Source organism: Gekko japonicus, unplaced genomic scaffold (genome assembly GCF_001447785.1).
Source record: "Gekko japonicus isolate JY-2015 unplaced genomic scaffold, Gekko_japonicus_V1.1 scaffold1516, whole genome shotgun sequence".
NCBI classification, from domain to species: Eukaryota; Metazoa; Chordata; class Lepidosauria; order Squamata; family Gekkonidae; genus Gekko; species Gekko japonicus.
This window is the reverse complement of record NW_015172050.1, coordinates 293,632-313,538: the sequence shown is the minus strand read 5'-3', so window position 1 is coordinate 313,538 and position 19,907 is coordinate 293,632. Positions and strand designations below refer to the sequence as shown.

General features: G+C 50.7%; 2 protein-coding genes across 2 annotated transcripts in view; both read left to right on the top strand.

Moving 5' to 3' along the window:
• NOP2 (NOP2 nucleolar protein) overlaps positions 1-4,855 on the top strand; it is a 29,047-nt gene extending 24,192 nt beyond the window's left edge. The window contains exons 12-15 of the mRNA XM_015420731.1: positions 1,852-1,974; positions 2,070-2,167; positions 2,671-2,801; positions 4,345-4,855. Coding sequence (XP_015276217.1) covers positions 1,852-1,974; positions 2,070-2,167; positions 2,671-2,801; positions 4,345-4,682 — 690 coding nt within the window. The 3' untranslated portion in view covers positions 4,683-4,855. The remainder of the gene's footprint in view (positions 1-1,851; positions 1,975-2,069; positions 2,168-2,670; positions 2,802-4,344) is intronic.
• Positions 4,856-16,623: 11,768 nt separating this feature from the next.
• The window catches only part of IFFO1 (intermediate filament family orphan 1), a 37,962-nt gene continuing 34,678 nt past the window's right edge, over positions 16,624-19,907 (top strand). The window contains exons 1-2 of the mRNA XM_015420730.1: positions 16,624-16,703; positions 17,154-17,831. Of these exons, the coding sequence (XP_015276216.1) occupies positions 16,624-16,703; positions 17,154-17,831 (758 nt within the window). The remainder of the gene's footprint in view (positions 16,704-17,153; positions 17,832-19,907) is intronic.

Sequence of the window (19,907 nt, the reverse complement as noted above, 5' to 3'; positions counted from 1 at the left end):
CACCATTCCGGAGACCACCGTCTACATTCACTATATATATTACTTATTTTCTGTTATTGTGTATTATGATTTATGAACATAGTACCAAGCGCTAAATTGTCACAGTTCTTTTTTCTTTTTTCATTGTTCTACACACAATGCTATACGGTGATGATAATAATTATTATTATGACCAGAGACCCTTCACTGGGGGATGGGGCTGTGGATTGGGGACCTGCAGTCCAAGCACCTCTTCTGCCACTGAGCTTTCATTGCAGATGGAAGAGGCATTAGCTTCAAATACTGTCTCTACCATGTACTGTCATGGTGTCGTAGGAACATGAGAAGAGCCCTGCTGGGCAGGATGAGGGGGTCCGTTGAGTGCAGCCACCCATTTCACACAGCACCCGCTCATTTGCTCTGGATGGCCAACAAGCCAACCAGCCATAGAGGCTGAAGTCTTCCCCTGATGTTGCCTCCTGGCTCTGGGATTCAGAGGCTTAGTGCCTCTGAACATAAAGGTTCTGCTTAATCAACATGGCTAGTAGCCATTGGCGGGCCTCTCCTCCATAAATCTGGTTCATCCCCATTGAAAGCCACCCCTGCTCTTCGACATCACTGTATCCACTGGCAGTGAGTTCCGCAGCTTAATCGCTCGTGGAGTGTTTCCTGGTGTCTGTGCAATAGCTATTGCCGTGTGCGTTAAGAGGAAGGAAGCCGTGTGGTCATTGCTGGAGACGAGAACCTGCTCGATAAGACCTTGAGCAACCTGCCCCAGTCTTCCCTCTGCTGCATGAGGGTAACAGAACTGTCTGCTTAGCTTCCAGCTGCCCAAGGGATTGTGGGCCTGAGAGGAAAGACACTGTGGCCAGAGAGACAAGGTTACGTGGTCATTTTCATCCCTTCCTTCCTCCAAGGAGCTCAGGGCAAGCATACCTTGTCCCTTTCCCTGCTTTATCCTCAGCAGAAGCCCCTGCGAGGTAGGCTAGGCTTAGAGAGAGTGACTAGTCCCACGATCACACACCAAGCTGGAATGGGGATTTCAAACCCAAGTCTCCCAGATTCTAGTCTGATGCACTAACCATGACATCGGCCAGAGCTGCTGAGTACTGATGTTCACCTCTGAGCCAGTGCTGGCGCGCCCTGATGAAACTAAAAAATTCATTGTCTAGAAGTTCTCAGTGCAGGAAAAAAAGCCATTTAGCCAGTAAAAAGCTGTTTACCAGGATAGATCTCTAGATTGCAAGCTGTCAGCCACTTTAGATGACAGTTTCTCAGCTGCTGCAAGTTAATCACTTCTGCCAGCCTAAGCAACAATGCTGTAACATTAGTCTGTAATATGGTCAAGAAAGCTAACAGGCAGAAAAATTCTCTTAAAGGAGACCAGTTTCTTGACACAGAGTTAGAAGGGATTCTAGAGGTCACCTACTCTAACCCCCTTGCTTAGTGCGGGAATTAGTCAACTACGGCACCCCACTCTGCTTAAAGGAGCGCACACCTTTTAAAAATGTTTTAAAATGACTGAAAAAAGTATTTACAGGAGAAAGTCTTGTGGGGCTGTTCCTTTAAGAAAGGGGGCGGAGCCCCCCAAAAGCCCCACCGTAGCTACGGGCCTGTGCTGAGTAGGTTTTTTGTATTAAATTTGCTGTTTGTAGGCAGCTTTGAGGATCATTTGATGGAAAGGGAGGGCTATCAGTTTTTAAGAGACCACGATTTACCCAGGATCGCAGGACAATGTTTGTGAAATACTCAAAAAAGCTTGAATAAATACCAAGAAATAAGCAGGAGTCTTGTACCACCCCAAAAGATGCACAGATACTTTACTCCACTGGAAGCTTTTTTGAGACTGAAGCCCCCTGCTTCCTTTTCCAGGACGAGAAGGACATTCTGCGCTGTGCTCACCTGCAGAAGGAGCTCATTCTCAGCGCCATCGACTCGGTCAACGCTGCCTCGGAGACCGGGGGCTACATCGTTTACTGCACCTGTTCGGTCACGGTGAGGCTCTCCTCCTCCCCGGCCCAAGCAAGGGAGGGGCTCCCGGTCTCTGCCAGACGCGGGACAATCTGACCGCTTTTTCTCCTTCCTGGCAGGTGGAGGAGAACGAATGGGTGGTGGATTACGCCCTGAAGAAGCGCAACGTCCGCCTGGTGCCGACGGGACTGGACTTCGGCAAAGAAGGCTTTGTCAGGTGGGCGTCTACAATCCGGACAGGGCAATCCGCTGCTGAGTTACCCCCGTCAAAGCCTATTGATTTCCATGGGTTTCGAGTGGGGTGACCGTGCAGTGGATCTTGCTGCTTAGAAGAAGAAGAAGAGAAGAGAAGAGATTGGATTTATACCCCGCCCTTCACTACCCAAAGGAGTCTCAGAGGGGCTTACAAACTCCTTTCCCTTCCCCTCCCCACAATAGACACCCTGTGAGGTAGGTGGGGCTGAGAGAGCTCTTGACAGAAACTGCTCTTTTTTCAAGAACAGCTCTTATCAGAACTACAGCTTGTCCAAGGCCATCCAGCCAGGTGCCAGTGGAGGAGAGGGGAATCAAACCCAGTTCTCCCAGATTAGAGTCCGCACATTTAACCACACCAAACTGGCTTCGGCTTAGAAACCGAAATGGGAGGGCAGACAGTGGCTCCGATGTCTTTGCCTTTGGGAGGTTGTCATCCTTTCTGTCTTTCGCTGGCGACTCTCCTAGGTTTAAAGAGCGCCGTTTCCACCCGTCTTTGAAGTCCACACGCCGTTTCTACCCTCACACGCACAACCTGGACGGCTTTTTTGTCGCCAAGCTCAAGAAGTTCTCCAATGCAATTCCTGTGGCGCCACAAGGTAACGGGGTGGTGGGGGAGCGGTTCATCCCATCATGGACTCTGTCTTTCTGCTCATCCCTTCTTTCCCGCCCCCACGACTTTCCAGTTCTTGAATTGTGAAATTAATTTCCCCAGCCAAATGCATGCTAAAGCTGCCGGTCAGCAGTGTTTGCAGGACTGTCTGGTGCTTGAATTTGGGAAGGACAGATTGGGGTTTAGCGTTAGCTCGGTAGGAATGTCCTTTTTCGCGTTACGGTGAACCACACTTTGCTTATTGGCAAATCTGGCCTGAATCAGGGGTCCCCCAACTTGGGGCTCATGGGTGGTGTGGCGCCTGCCAGAACGCTTTCTGGTGCCCGCCAAGTGTTTGTCGATTTTTTTAAATGTTGCTTTGGCGGCAGCTGCCACCACAACAGAAGGGTCTACACTGTGCAGCTGAAGGTAGGCTGTGGCAATCATTTTGTGGCTGGCTCCACCTCCTGTGGCCACCTTTTTTTTTTTGCTGCGCCTACCACACCGTGTTAGAATTCCCAATGTGCCTGCAGGCTCAAAAAGGCTGGGGCATAAATGAAGCCATCATCTCCTTTTTGGAGGTGATGGTCAGGGCAAAAGTATTAAATATGACATTTCTTGCAATGAGTGGCTGCTTTTAGTTTGTATGAAAAGGTCGCCTGTTTTAATTTGATATTACACAAATGTGTATATAAGCAGCAAGTTAATCAACTGGAAATCCTTGTGTTGGCCCAGCCGCCCAAAGTCATGGAGCTTTTAGCAGAAATGGGCCCCAATCTTCCTATTTAACTTGAATTAATCCAAGTTGGGAATCATAGAAACATGGAGCTGGAGGGGACCCCTAAGGGTCATCTAGTCAAACCCTCCTGCAGAACACGGAAATCCACAGCTAATCCCCCCCCACTCCCCCAGTGACCCCCCTGCTTTATGCCCAGAGGTATGAAGAAAAACTGCAGGATCCCTGGGCCAATCTGGCCTGGAGGGAAATCCCTTCTTTTTTTTAGTGAGTATTTTGTGTGCGTGTGCGCGCGCACATACCTGGAAGTCATGGTTGAGTTCTGGTGACCCCTAGTGGGGCTTGGACATTTCAGAGAGGTGGGTTATAGCCTGTCTCTGTGTTACAGTCCTGGTATTCCTTGGAGGTCTCCCTTCCAAGTACTTGCCAGGGTCGGCCCTGCTTCGGTTCCAAGATCTGATGATATCGGGCTCGCCTGGGCTATCCAGGTCAGGGCCAAGGCCGATTCCTTCCTGGCCCCAGAGTGGTGATCGGCATTACCCTGGGGCATGTAAGAAAGGGCCTCAAGAGCCGAGTGCTGGCTCATCCCTTCCTGCCCTCCCTCTTGCGACCCTTGGCCCTGACCCGCCTACGTTCACAGAATCTAGTGGACGTGCCCTGGAATGCCATCTTGGGAAGCTGGGGCTGTGGATTCCTGTCACCTCGGGGGTAGTAAGCGAAATCCGTTGTGAGCGTGAGTGCAGCTTCCTGCTTGGGCCCTGTCTGCCAGCTCTCCTGCTCTCACCTCTGCTGTCCTCTTTCGCTCTGCTTCCAGAGGAAGAACCCGCCAAGGAGCCAGGTGTGCCGGCTGCAAAGGAGAACTCTGCTCCGGCCGCCACTGCGACGCCTCTGCCGACTGGGAAGAAACAAGAGGGGCTGAAAGGCGCTAAGAAGCAGACTGCAAAACAGGTGAATTCGGCATCGACGGCCACCAAAACGCAGCCTCAGGGAGAGTCCAGAGAGAAGAAGCAGAAGAAATGGGCGCTGGCTGCACGGCGGGGCTCCTTCCAGAAGCGGCCCAGACCCCCAAAGGCCGCCCAGCCTTCTCCCAGAGGGCCGAGGGCCCAGGCAGGCCCTGGCAAGAAGCGACGAGTGCCCCGGAACCGCCAGTAGGGGCCTTGCATTGGCCAGCACTTCTCTGGAGGCTCCTGGCCGGTGCCCATAAGACTAGTGTGTGTGTGGGGGGTCCCATCCAAGGTATATGTTCTGATGCTATTTTGTGCTGGACTGGCCTTTGGGCGCTCCCCTAGATATGTACTGGGCCCAGTTTCTGGTATTTAATTTAATTTAACTCTTTAATCGCTCTCTCTGAATGAGGTTTGTCGGTCATTAAAGTTTTTCTATTTGGTCACAACGTGTGTGTACGGATATCTGGCCGAAGGGTCCGTTTCGGCTCCTGCTCTTAACTGCCCTGGTGCCTTTGGTGGCAGTCACCCCTAGGCTTCGATGGGTGACTCCAAAATGGCTGCCACTCCTGGTTGGAAATCCCTGCCTTTCCACCTTGCGTTCTCTTTTGTCTTTTATTTTTACATTTTTATAGGTGTGCAGAAAAGAGAAAGGGTAGGGGGAGAAAATAGGAGAAACAAGCAAATAAACCCAACAACACAGGGCACTTTTTACAAATATCAAGACATACGTTAGTAAGGGAATTTATTATATAATAAATCAAGGTTATAACACTTCACACACCTCATTCTACTTCACACATTTAATCTTACTCATTTTCACATTACAAATTATCATTATTCCCCATCTAGACAATTGTAAAGAAAAATGCAGAGATTAATTCTTTTTGACTTTGCATATAATATTAGAGTGACGACTTTACAAATTACAGTAATAAGACATAGAGGAGAAAGGACAGGAAGAAAACATAATTTTCCATATGATAATTTAGCATCTATATAATGACTCGTTAATTATATGTAAGCTAAGGAGATTAAATATAATAATCATTAAAGGTAAAGGTTCCCTTGCTCGAAAGCCAGTCGAATCCGACTCTAGGGTTGCGGTGCTCATCTCTGTTTCAAAGCCGAAGAGCCAGCGCTGTCCGAAGACGTTTCCGTGGTCATGTGGCCGGCATGACTAAACACCAAGGCGCACGGAATGCTGTTACCTTCCCACTGAAGTGGTACCTATTTATCTACTTGCAATTTCTTGCTTTCAAGCTGCTAGGTTGGCAGGAGCTGGAACTAGAGACGGGAGCTCACTCCGTTATGCGGCACACACAGGTCTCGAACTGCTGAACTACCGACCTTTCACAGCCTGCAGTTCAGCGTCTTAACCACTTGAGCCACCGCAGCTCTCCAGTTATCCTCAAACTTGTTTATCGGCCTCTTATTTAGATAGTTTGTCAATTTTGCCATCACAGCATATCCTTGCATCTTCTTTTTCTGATTCTTAAGATCTGGGCAAATCTCAGCTTTCCATTTGGTTGTAAATACTACTCAGCCTTGTGTTCTCTTTTGGATCTGCCTGGGGAGGTTCATTTCGCATTCTTTCTGATCTGTAAGGCAACACTCCTGTAGTCTCTCTAGCTGTCTCCCTGAGCATGAAGATTAATGTTTGTCCCTCTAGCCTTGGCAGATGGGATTGATGCTCAGAATAATAATAATAATAATAATAATAATAATGATCGTATGGCATTGTGTGTGGTATAGCCAGGAGATCTAGTTCTAGCTCTTTTAGCATCATGTTCCACTAGGTGGCGAGCTAGACTTATTTTGGGGGGCTGAGAGAGCTGTGACTGACCCAAGGTCACCCAGCTGGCTTCATGTGGCGGAGTGGGGAATCGAACCCGGTTCTCCAGATTAGAGTTCATCCCTCTTAACCACTGCATCACACTGGTGGCTCTCTAGATGATCAGAAGTCAGTTGGAGATTGGGGGGGGGGGGGGGGGGGGGACAACTGTGTTTTAAAAACCAGGCTGATTCGCACTGTGGATGAGCCGGCCTTGAGGGAAACCCGGAGAGGACTCTGCCGTAAAGAAGCGCTTCCGATTCTTGCCTCGCAGCTGCGGTTCTGGTTTGGCTGTCTACTCCCATTTCTGGAGACAGGCTGTCTCCTTCTGTCGCCCTGCAGCCTCAAATCTTTGCCCACTAGCAAAAATACCCATCGTGGGAGTGTGACTGTACAAATCAAAAGGAGTCCTGGGGGTACTTTAAAGGTGAATGGATTTATTAAAACAGCTGTTAGAGTTCGAAAGCAAGAAATTGCAAGTAGATAAATAGGTACCACTTCGGTGGGAAGGGAACAGCGTTCCGTGTGCCTTGGTGTTTAGTCATGCCGGCCACATGATCACGGAAACGTCTTCGGACAGCGCTGGCTCTTCGGCTTGGAAACAGAGATGAGCACCGCAACCCTAGAGTCGGACTCGACTGGTTTTCGAGCTTCTGCACTGGAAACTTGTATGGAAGATTGGTATATCGTGAGGACAGTTCAAGGTTGTGGAGCAGCTTTGTCTAGAGAGGGACCCAGGCAGGCAGATGTACCACCCTGAAATGTGACCCGTAAGTTTCCAACAAACAGTTGCAGTTCACACCAAGGCCAGTCCATCTGCTGGGCAAATCACCTAGGGCAACACCAAAACTAGGTAACACCAAAAAGTTTGAGGGCTTACAAGCACAGAGGGAGCCAAACCAGTGCTCCTCTTATGCCTGTCTACCATGCCCACCCACAAATAAATCCCACTATGTTCAGTGGTGTTTACTCCCAGGACGGAAGGTCGGTAGTTCAGCAGTTCGAGACCCGAGTGTGCCGCATGATGGAGGGAGCTCCCATCTCTGGCCCCAGTTCCTGCCATCCTAGCAGTTCGAAAGCAAGAAATTGCAAGTACCACTTCGGTGGGAAGGTAACAGCGTTAAGTGCACCTCGGCATCTAGTCACGCCGGCCACATGACCACAGAAATGTCTTTGGACAGCGCTGGCTCTTCGGCTTGGAAACGGAGATGAGCACCACATCCCTAGAGTCGGATTCGACTGGCTTTCGAGCAAGGGAAACCTTTACCATTATCTAAGCATGTTTAGGATTGCAGCCCTTGGAATGAACTAGCAGATGTATCATTATGTTTCTGTGTGGACGCTGAATGGGGGGGGCACCAGAGTCAACGTCCGTCAAGGGTGCCCTCAGACCCGCCTTTGGTTTGCATGTGGGTGACTCTTGGGGGCAAAATAACCCGGGCAGTCCTTGCAATGCGATTGTGGCCTGCGTGGGTGAAGGAGCAACCGGGAAAAGAAGTTATGCCCTTCATACTTGGAGAGGGAATCTGAAAATATAGTGTGTCTCTAAAACACTGAACCTTAAGGAGTTGGTTAGCTTGGGGATGTTGCCGTTTCAAAGAAAGCCAGAGAAGATGCAGAGTATCGTATTAGCCACTGAGCTGAGCTTGCAAAGAGCTCCTGCCTGATCAAAGTGGCCATCAGTGGTGGTGATAATAAATAAGGTATTCATTTATAGCATGCTTCTCTCACCTAGGCTCAAGGTGGATTACGAAATATGAAAAGCAACTGCGTCAGATTCCAAGGGCCTCCAGTGAGCAATCCTGTAGGACTAGGGATACAGAGCGGGGGAAACCGTGCAAATGAAAGCTAGCCTAAGCCGTAATGTACAGTCACAAAGAAAGGGTGGTTACAAAGGTAGATGAAGTTGCAGTGAAGAAGGGGTGTGTGATACATCCAGTGAACAGAGACTGCAATGCCATCCCTTATCCAGGTGTTCTCTTGAGCTGTTACGTTATCCTACCGTTCAAAACCCTTTATAAAAAATATCCTCCCAAACTTTTCTAAAATCTGCGGGTATTCCTGAGCCTGAATGAAGTCAGCTGTCCCGTGATGTTTCAGGTTCCCTCCCTCATAATTTTGTTCCAAATTGCAATGTCTACTCGACGCACTGTTTTCAGAAATCTTGGCTCCTGCAGTATGCAAAGATCTGCTTAAAATAGCGTTGTATGCTGCACGGCCCAATCTAGGGGGCTGCGTAAGGTTTGTAGAGTGTCAGAGGGTTAACCTTTGTTGCCCTGCTCTTCCAGGCTGCTTGATCAAAGCAGAATAAATTATGTGCATTACATGCCCTGGTCCTTCCCTTAACTCACAACTGTAGGTACGTTATTCTAATATCTCTAGTGAATTGGCTGGTTGCCAGGTGGATGATGGAATCAGCAATAAAGGGAGGGGCCACCCACAGACAAGGGAGGGTTCTCCTCCATATTCAGTGGATACCCTAGTTATGCAGAGAATTGACTTTGACCCAATGGGGGTGGGAATTCCAGGCCTGATGAGGCCTCAGTATGCTTGAAAAAGAAGGAATGTTGAGGGCATCTCTGTGTTGGCTAAAGGAAAAGGTGTGTGTCTGGGGGTATTTGCCTACTAAAGTCCCGAAGAAGAAAAAGAAGAAGGGATTGGATTTGTACCCAGACCTTCACTATCTGAAGGAGTCTCAGAGTGGTTTACAAGCTCCTTTCGCTTTCTCTCCCCACAACAGACACCCTGTGAGCAGTGTTCCCTCTAAGCTGAGTTAGTGTGAGCTAGCTCACATTTTTTAAGCCTCCGGCTCACACATTTTTTGTCTTAGCTCAGGAAGGATGGCGCCAGAGCAAAGTAATTTATGCAGTAGCCAAATCGCTCGCTCACGACTTTAATGCCAATAGCTCACAAAGTAGAATTTTTGCTCACAAGACTCCACAGTTTACAGGGATCATTGCCTGTGAGGTAGGTGGGGCTGAGAGAGCTCTCCAGAGAACTACCCTTGAGAGAACAGCTCTGAAAGAACTTGTAACTGACCTAAGCTCACACCAGCAGCTGCATGTGGAGGACTGGGGAATCGAATCTGGTTCTCCCAGATTAAAATCTGCACTCCTAACCAATACATCAAACTGGCTCTCTTAAGCACTACGCCAAACTGATACAATCTTGGAAGAGTAGTTTTTGGGAGGTGGGATGAAATATCCGTATTCCCCCCTACCCATTGATTCTCTGCAGGCCTACAACTTACCACACACATTTGCAACACCTGTGCAGTTGTTTGGCTGTAAGGGTGTTTTGACTCTTTGTACAAAGAGTATTTCTTCAGACTGTGTTGTTCATGAATCAGCCGCAAGTAGTTTACATTCCAAACTGGCAGTATGCTCAAGAAGGAACTTGCACCAGACTCTTTAGTTACGTTCCGTTTTGGCTGAAGGATGCTTTTAAAACCATTAAAGAGGGCAAGTATTTGCATTTGACTTAGTTCTAGCTTTAATGATATAAGGGCCTGTTCAACACAAGAGCCACCAGTGCTTCAGCAGGGCACTAATGATAAACACAAGAACTGGAGTTTCTGAAAGGTTCTTTCTGGCTGCTGCCACACACGCTAAGTAATCCACTTTCAATCCACTTTCAGTGCACTTTCAAAGTGGAGTTTTACTGTGTGAACTGGCAAAATCCACTTTGAAAGTGCACTGAAAGTGGATTGAAAGTGGATTACTTAGCGTGTGTGGCAGCAGCCTCTGTGAGCTAAGAGCTGTGGCAATCTAGACATTTGAAAGACTCAGCCAGGGTGGTGTAGTGGTTAGCCTCGAATTAGGGTGAGGGAGAGCCGGCTTTGAAACACCATTCAACCACAGGGCTGTGGGTCCTGACAGCCGGTCGCTGCCTCTCACCTTAACATACCCCACCGGTGTTGTGAGGAGAAGGAGAGAAGGAGACGCATGCCTGCTGCCCTGAATTCCCTTGGGGAAGGGTGGGTTCAAAATGCTCCTAACTCTTCATAACATATTTCGAAACCAAGCGGTTTCTAGGAATGTTGTCAGGAGATAGGCATGCGACCGTGACGGGTGAGGAGAAGAGAACTTCTGCCACCATTTTTTAAAAAACTTTCCTAAAAGAGCTGTCCAGATTTATGTTTTAATTCCTCTTGTATTCACGCCGGTTCCCTGCAGTAAATGGGGCTGTGGGTGGGTGGAGATGTGAACTGGTTTCGGTGGCTGGGATGGAACCTGCTCCAGGCAGGAGAGGGATGGGATGGAAGGACGACGCCTCCTGTCCACCGCCCTCCCTGCACGTGGTTTGTGGTTGCTCACGTTGGGTTTCCCCCCTGGTGGTCTTACATGGGGGCAAGAATTCCATCTTCCTTATGCCCCACCCCAGCAGCTGATGAGATGTGGATAACCAGCACTGCCCCACAGCCACTTTGGTGTAGTGGTTAACAGCACGGACCCTAATCTGGGAGAACCGGGCTTGATGCCCCACTCCTCCACGTGCAGCTGCTGGTCTGACCTTGGGTCAGTCACAAGTTCTCTCAGAGCTGTTCTCTCAGGAGCAGTCCTCGAAAGAGCTCTCTCCGCCACCCACCTACCTCACAGGGGAAAGGGAATTGTAAACCGCTCTGAGACTCCTTCAGGTAGTGATGGGTGGGGTATGCATCCAATCTCCTCTTCTCTTTACAGGGATTCTATCCATGAATTCAGGATTAGGGGAAGCTTTGACCTGGATAATCCAGGTTAGCCTGATGTCATCACATCCCGGAAGCTAAGCGGGGTCAGCCAAGGGTAGTATTTGGACGGGTCGACCTCCACCAGGGTGCAGAGGAAGTCAATGGCAAACCACCTCTGCTCATCTCTTGCCTTGAAAACTCTACCGGGTTGCCATAAGCCAGCTGTGACTTGACAGCAGCAGCAACAACAAAGTCCTGATCTGGCCTCTTTTCCAAGCAGGAGCCAATACACAGGAATCCCTTATCTGTGCCTACTCACAGTTCTGTATAATGCAAGGCGTAGCCATAGGCCTTAACACTGCCCTTCCAAACAGACATTGCTCGTAGCCCGTGACCAAGGTGGGAGCCATGGGTACGGAATGGGGGCAGCATCTCTCACTGTGACGTACTGCTCCTCTGGGTGGTGCCCCTCTTTTGATGCGGAGATTCCCTTGGAGAGCCAGCGGGGTTTAGTGGGGATAGATCAAGGCGGGCAGCTGTGTTTGTCTGTTGCACTAGAAAAGAGCCAAGAGTCCAGGAGCACCTGAAAGACTAACAAAATCTGTGGTGGAACAAAGTTTGAGTCCGGTGGCACCTTTAAGATGAAGAGAAGAGATTGGATTTATACCCCACCCTTCACTACCCAACGGTGTCTCAGAACGGTTTACAAACTCCTTCCCCTTCCCCTCCCCACAACAGACACCCTGTGAGGTAGGTGGGGCTGAGAGAGCTCTTGACAGAAACTGCTTTTTTTCAAGGACAGCTCTTATCAGAACTACGGCTTGCCCAAGGTCGTCCAGCCAGGTGCAAGTGGAGGAGTGGGGAATCAAACCCGGTTCTCCCAGATTAGAGTCTGCGCACTTAAGCACTACACCAAACAAAAATTTATTCGAGGGATAAGCTTTCGTGTGCATGCACACTTCAATACAGTGAAATGGAAATTGCCAGTCCATACATAGAGGTAGAAGGTGAGCAGTTAATTAGCATACAGTGGAATGAAGATGTTTAACAGATTCAAGGACCAAACAGGAATAACAAGTTTAGTTTATGTGGTCAGCATTTGTTTGGGTTCAGTTCTTGGGAGGGGGGGGGGACATAGTGAAGGAAATAAATACATCAAAATTGGAGATTGATGGGCAGATGTATCCTTAATTGTGGGATGCTGAGAGTAATTAACGGAGACCCTGGTTACGCTCCATCCGTCTCCTCTCAAGCATGGAGGCGACCTGCCAGGGACCCCCGTTTTTTTCCTGAAGCCTTTTTGTTTTTTTCTGAAAAATTGGAAAAATTGAAAAAAGAAAAAAAATTGATTATGGAACATTTTATTTTAACATGATGAATAAAATATTTTAAGACCAGGTGTTCAAATATTTTCCAAATCATTTCTAAAATATATATATGGTATCAGATTGATGTAATTTCTGTGCACTGAGGACAAGCAAGTCCTATGTTACAAACTGAACTCTCCAATGCAAGAACAAGATGCATTTCTTCCTTTAGGAGGTGCGATTGTCAGAAGAAAATAAAAAAGTTTCAGTTTTGTTTTTGCATGTGGGTGGGTATTCTGTAATAATTGTTTGGATACACTATATTTTTAATATGCTAGTTGTGATAATTTCATGCCAAGTAAAAATGTCCCTAGTCATATTTTATGTTCCTAAAGTAACAGAATGACTTTCAAACTAGAAAAGACAAGAGAAATGCTAATGTGGCATTTTTTCAATTTTTCTGAAAATTTCCGTTTTTTTCCGAGCTTCAAAATTTCCGGAAATTTTACATCTCTAGACCTGGCAGCATCTTCTTTGAAGTGGGGCAACTGGCTATGTGGAGTTATCTCCCCTGTCCCCAGACCAGAGAAATACATTACCACTCCAAATTACATTACATTCTACGATTCATGATGTTACATCACAATGTACTATTCTAATATGTTATTCCAAATAAGAAATAAAATAGAATAAAGAGGATGTATGGCCCTTCTGGGGGGCTGGTCAGCATACAGATGTAAGTACTGAATGAAGTTAGCATATGTAGTCAGATAAGATAAATGTGTGGTGTGAGCTTTCATGAGTCACTGCTCACTTCTTCAGTAGCAGTGGTTAGTAGGGGTGCAGTGAGAGACCCAGGTCCAAATCCCCACTCTGCGGTGGAAGCTTGCTGGGTGACCTCGGGCCAGTCACACACACCCCTCCTCAGCCTCACCTGCCTCCAAGGATTTTTGTGAGATAAAACGAAGGAAAGGAGAACTTTAGCTGCTTTGGGTCCCCACTGGAGACAAAGGCAGGGTATGAAGGAAGCCAATGAATAATTGGTCTACAAGTTGCTGGCGGAATAAAAGCCTTGTGGGACTCTTACAGCCCAAGCCAGGAAGCAGGTCTAGAGATGCAGAGGAGAGTCACCTCCATTTGCTTGTCTGGATCGAGGAAGAAAACAAAGGCTACTTGGGAACCCCCCCTGACCTGGACAGCCCCGGCTAGCCTGACCTCATCAGATCTCGGAAGCTAAGCAAGTACTTGGATGGGAGACCTCCTTGGAATACCAGTAGTTGGGAGGCGGGGGCAGGCAATGGCAAACCATCTCTGTAGGTCTCTTGCCTTGAAAACTCTACGGGGTCGCCATAAGTGGGCTGCGGTTTAGGGTTGTCATTCTCCAGGTGGGGCCTGGAGACCTCCCACTTTTACAACTGGTCTCGAGACTGCAGAGATCAGCTCCCCTCGAGGAAATGGCTGCTTTCGAGGGTGGACTCTGTGGCATCGTACCACGCCGAGGTCCCCTCCCCAAACCCCGCCCTCCCCAGGCTCCGCCCCCAAGATCTCCAGGTATTTCCCAACCCACAGCTCGCAGCCCTAGCGACTTGACGGCCCTTCTCACCACCGCTTGGGAAATCTAAAAGGCACCAGGGCTGCTTGCTGTCCCCGCATCCACAGAAAAGGGGGTGTTTGGGGTATGTTAGTTTGGAGCAGCTGGCCGACAGCCGGATGTGGCATTGTGCCAGCCCCAGAGTGCTTGGCCACTCCCTGGACAGCCGAATTAAGACTGCACGCCCATGCAGGCACGCTTGGGCGCAGGTCCCGTCTTGCTGACTGGAGCCTTTCCCCTGAAATATGTGGACCTGAAGAGTCGCCAGTTTCCCTCTGTTAAGAGGCAAAACCATTCTCCCAGAATTCACAGTCGCTTACTCCTAAGTAAGCAGGAGAGGACGACAGTAGGCCAAGACTTGGAGCTGGATATTTTATTGTGGGAAAAGAAATGTTTTAAGATTCCTGTAGAAACTCCCCCGTTCCCTTTTCTGCCAGAGTTTCAAGGTAGCCGCCCTTGGAAGGATTTGAACTCTCAACCAGGGGCATAAATAGAAGCAAAGAACTGGAAGGGGCCCCAAAGGGTCATCTAGTCCAACTGTGTTCACAATGCAGGAAATTCACAGCTAACGTCCCCCACACACTCCCCCAATGGCCCCCGCTCTATGCCCAGAGGAAGGCAAAAAAACCTTCACTGGCAGTCTTTAAACTGCAGCTGGACAAACACTTGTCAGGGATGCTCTAGGCTGATCCTGCATTGTGCAGGGGGTTGGGCTAGATGGCCCCTGTATGGCCCCTGCCAACTCTGTGATACTGTGATTCTATCCCTGGGCCAATCTAGCCTGGAGGGAAATACCTTCCTGAACCCAAAGGGGCTATCTTGTGGCGAGCACTGGCTCATCTCTTCCTACCCCTCCCTCTCGCCATCTGCCTAAATTCATAGTGAGTCATAGAATCAGCATTCCTGTCCGATGGCCCCCTAAGCCTTTGCTTAAAAACCTCCCAAGAAGGAGACCCCTGTATGGGGCTGCCTTGGAAGGGTGGTTGTGGCTCAGGCTGGCACAGCCCTGGAGCAACTTAGGCATCTGTATCTTGCTGCTCCAGGGTCTTTTGGTACTCCACAGGGGGGAGGAGGAAGGGGAGGAGGAGGATTTATGCCCCGCCCTTCACTTGGAATCTCAGAGCGGCTTACAATCTCCTTCCCTTCCCCTCCCCGCAACAGACACCCTGTGAGGTAGGTGGGGGCTGAGAGAGCTCTTTCGAGGACTGCTCTTGAGAGAACAGCTCTGAGAGAACTTGTGACTGACCCAAGGTCACCCAGCTGGCTGCATGTGGAGGAGGAGTGGGGAATCAAACCCGGTTCTCCCACATTAGAGTCTGCCATTCTTAACCACACCAAACCGGGTGACTACACTAAAGTGGGTGACTAATTTGGGTGCCTAGCTTGTGCTCTTTATGACACCTGTGCCTTTTCCCAGTATACATGCACATACTTTTCCCCCCTACTCATCACATTCCACAGTGATTATAAGCCTACATAGAAGAGATCAAAAACGCACTCGACTGTAGCAAACCCTCAAAGCAAACGTTGTGTAATGTCTTAAGACCAGCTAAAAGTAACACAACAGCATGGGGAAATTTTGGAGAACGTCAAAACTCTTTGTCAGCTTGGGTATTCTTTTTCTGTGGGGTTTTGGGGGGGGGGGGGGGAAGTGTTTGTTTTGGAACATCCAGCCCAAAGCACAGTTGTAGAGATTTCCCAAACTTGCCCCTGATTTTGTTACTGTAATTGAGCTTAATAAGTAGCATTATAAGGTCTTTGTTTTCGGCAGAGAACAGCCAGTCTCAGAGGAGGGCATTTAACAGTACTCATGCCATGGGTGGTGGAAAGTGCCATCCAAGATGCAGCCGATTTATGGTGACCCTGTAGTTTTCGAAGTGTTCAGAGCAGTGTTCCCTCTAAGCTGAGTTAGTGTGAGCTAGCTCAGTTTCTTAGCCTCCAGCTCACACATTTTTGTCTTAGCTCAGGAAGGAGGGCTCCAGAGCCAACTAATGTATGCAGTAGCCAAATCGCTCACTCACAACTCGAATGCCTGTAGCTCACAATTTATTTTTATTTATTTATTTCCGCCCTCCTCACAAAACTCCACAGCTTAGAGGGGGCATTGGTTCAGAGGTGGTTTGCCCTTGCCTGCCTCTGGGTGGCGACCCACCGTGAACTTTTTTGGTGGGCCTCCTATCCAAATACTAACCAGGGCCAACCCTACTTTGCTTCCTAGAAAAGCCTAGCTTGGGCTTTCCGATTCAGGGGGTACTGATGCAAGGGAGGGACTTGAATTTTTGAATTACACTTTTTTTCCCTTTTCTTTTTTTAAAGGAGGGTTGGGGGAAATCCCGTGCCCCCCCCCCCCAGGCTGTAGACTTGGGCTACGATCACACACACTAAACAATACACTCGCAATGCTCTTTTCCAATTGGATTTTACCGTGTGAACGGGCAAAAATCCAGTTGGGAAGTGGATTGGAAGTGCACTCTTTTGTGTGTGTGTGTGTGTGTGATCGCAGCCTTCCTTGGTCTGCTCTGGCACGGGCCGAGAAAGGTTTCCGGAGCCAGCAGAAACACCAGCCACGTATCCAATACCGTGCGCAAAAAAACCCCAACAACAAACAAAGCTGCGTGCGGCGTCGGCCTGATTCCTCAGCCTCTACGTGCGCCGCCCGGCGCTTCAGCCTCGCAGCCCGCCAGGGACTGGTCCGCCGTGCGAGAGCGGAGGCGGGCGGGCTCTTGTGATCAGGCACGTGGGCGCACCATGCCCGAGAAGGGGAGGAAGCGAAGCGCAGAGGCGGCGGCGGCAATGAGATCCAGACCCGAAAGGAGGCCAGTGGCCACGTAACTCTGTTGTCCTCCTTCCCAGCAGCCGATCGCCACCCCCTCCCCTGCCCTCCCCGCAGCTGGGGAGAAGCCGAAGGCCCGCGGGTGCCAGCCGGATCCCTTGGGGGGCGCTGTTCCTGCATCGGCGGCCCGTCGCGCGTCCTCGGCTCCCCCCTGGACGTGCAGCGCGCATCCCTCGGCCGGTCGTGAGGACGCCGCGATGGTACATGTGCCCACAGAGAGGGCTCTGAGTGCCACCTCTGGCATCCATGCCATAGGTTCGCCGCCACCACTGCCCTAGAGGAACTGTTGCTATTGTTCCATGTTTTAATCTGCTCATTTTGCTCTCCTCTCTCTCTTACACAGTGTTGAGTATTCGAGGGGCTCAAGAGGAAGAACCAACAGACCCTCAGCTGATGCGCCTGGACAACATGCTCTTAGCAGAAGGGGTAGCGGGACCTGAGAAAGGAGGGGGTTCGGCGGCGGCGGCAGCGGCGGCGGCGGGCCCCCCTTCTCGGCGGCGCCCCCGGCCGCCATGGCGCTGCGCAACGACCTGGGCTCCAACATCAACGTGCTGAAGACGCTCAACCTGCGCTTCCGATGCTTCCTGGCCAAGGTGCACGAGCTGGAGCGCCGCAACCGGCAGCTGGAGAAGCAGCTCCAGCAGGCCCTCGACGAAGGCGGCGCCCGTCGGGGCGGCGGCGGGCAGCGGCGCGACCAGGCCGTCCAGACCGGCTTCGTCGGCCCCATCCGCCCGCTGGGCCTGGCGCTGGCCGCCACTAGCAGCAGCGGCAGCAGCAGCGCCCGCCCGGTGGGGCTCAGCACGCCGTCGAGGGGCCTGAGCTCGCCCAGTTGCCACCCGCCGGGGGCCCCGCTGACCCCCACCTCGGCCGCCGCCGCCGCCGCTTCCTTGCCCGGCGGCGCCTTCTCGGCCTCCTCGCGCTTCTTGCCCGGCACCATCTGGTCCTTCTCGCAGGCTCGCCGCCTGGGGCCTGGCCTGGAGACCACCCTGGTGCAAGGGCCCGGCGTCTCCTGGGTCCACCCCGACGGCGTGGGCGTGCAGATAGACACCATCACGCCCGAGATCCGGGCGCTCTACAACGTCCTGGCCAAGGTGAAGAGGGAACGGGACGAGTATAAGCGCAGGTGAGGCTCGACGGGGCCGGGGTGGGGACGCAGCGACGGGGAAGGGAGGTCGGCCGGGATACCCGGCTCTTTCCCCCCGCTCGGGGCTCCGGGCGCCCTTCCTAGTGGTCCGACCGAGTGTGGTGTGTGTCAAGAGTTAACCTTCTCCGGAGCCCTGGCGTCAATCCATATCGCCTCACCCCGAATTAGGGATGCCAGCCTCCAGGTGGAACTCCGGAGTTCCCGCTCATCTCCATCCTACAGAGATCAGTTCCCCCTTTGGAGGGTGGAGTCTATGGCGTTGTGCCCCACTGAGGTCCCCGTCCTCCTCCCCAGGCTCCATCCCCAAATCTCCGGCAGTTTCCCAACCTGGATCTGGCCACCTCTGGTGGCCCCGGGGGACATGGCAACCCTACCAGAGTCAATCCTTAGAGTCCAGTGTAATTTGACACACACACCCGCCCCCAGAGAAGAGGGAGAAATGGGCTCTTGGAGGTAACTGACGGGGCAGCTTGGTACCCCGCAAAGAGTTAACTGCCTCTCCTCACAGAAACCACGTTTGCATCCTTGCATTCTGGCTCCAGGGATAGCCTAGCCTGGTGCAGAATTCTGCCTTCTCTAAGAGTACAAGATGGGGAGCAAATAAGTCTGGCGGTTGGCTGTTAAAGGGCACATCTGTGCGCTTCCCCTCCCCCCTTCGTGGAATCCCAGCGATCTCTTTTTTCCACCCAGCATCATCTTGGGAGTTCGGGTTCTGCTTTCCAGCCGCCTTGAATTCATAAACCTCCAAATGCTGTGGAAGGCAAAGCCACGGTGCTCTTTTTGCAGGGGTGGGGAATAAAATCGCTACATGAGCCCTCATTTCCATTGGCTCTCTTTCCCAAGGATGCCAGCCGACTTCTGCTTGTCTGTCCCGAAGCACACCTGACCACCGTCTCGCCTGGGGCCGCGACACATGAGTTCCATGGCAGGTGCTGTTCAAACTTAGGGAGGTGCTGAGACACCAAGGTGGCGTCTGTTTTGCCTTGTGTTTATTACTGGCTGTGGTGAGGGGTCCTTTATACGGCACCTTCCCTGGCTCTACTGCTCGATGCCTTCGCTTGTTTCCATTGGCAAAAGCCGGGGCCCTGCCCAGTCTATATTTAGATGGTTGCAGGGAGATGGGAGAGCAACAAACCAAACAGGAAGGAGAGAGAGAGTGAGAGAAAGAGGAACAAAAAGAGATGGGTAAACACGATTATGCCTGACCTGGCTAGGCCTGGCTAGGCAGATCTTATCAGATCTTGGAAGCTAAGTAGGGCTGGCTCCAGCTAGTAGTTGGATGGGAGACCGCCAAGCAACACCAGTGTCTTGGTCAACGCCCCCTCTAAGCCGTGGAGTCCTGTGAGCAAAAATTCTACTTTGTGGGCTACTGGCATTAAAGTTGTGAGTGAGCGATTTGGCTGCTGCATAAATTAGTTTGAACTCGAGCCATCCTTCCTGAGCCGAGACAAAGATGTGTGAGCCAGAGGCTAAAAATCTGTGAGCTAGCTCGCACTCAGCTTAGAGGGAACATTGGTCTTGGCACAGAACCAGGCAACGCTAAAACACTTTTGTCTCTTGCCTTGGAAACCCTAGGACAGTGGTGGTGAACCTATGGCATGGGTGCCAGAGGTGACACTCAGAGTCCTCTCTGTGGGCACGCGTGCCATCGCCCCAGCCAGGCCCAGACCGTCATTAAAGTGTCGAATTCTCTGCCAAATAATGTTAAGTAAATGAAAGCATTTGGGATTGCATTCCTTACTTTGTTTGGATCATCTTAAGTTAATGTATGAGTTGTTTTTTTCTAAAGTAAAACCTCAGTATTCAGGTTAAATGGCCGTGTTGGCACTTTGCGATAAATAAGTGGGTTTTGGGTCACAGTTTGGGCACTCGGTCTCTAAAAGGTTCGCCATCACTGCCCTAGGACATCACCCTAAGTCGGCTGTTACTTGACGGCACTTTCCACTGCAGAAACTATTATGCTCGCTTGTTCCACCTGAGAATAAAGGCGAAGGGGCCAGCTGATGCGATGCTCACAGCCTTAAGTCTCTTTCCCCCCCAATAGATTCGTCATCA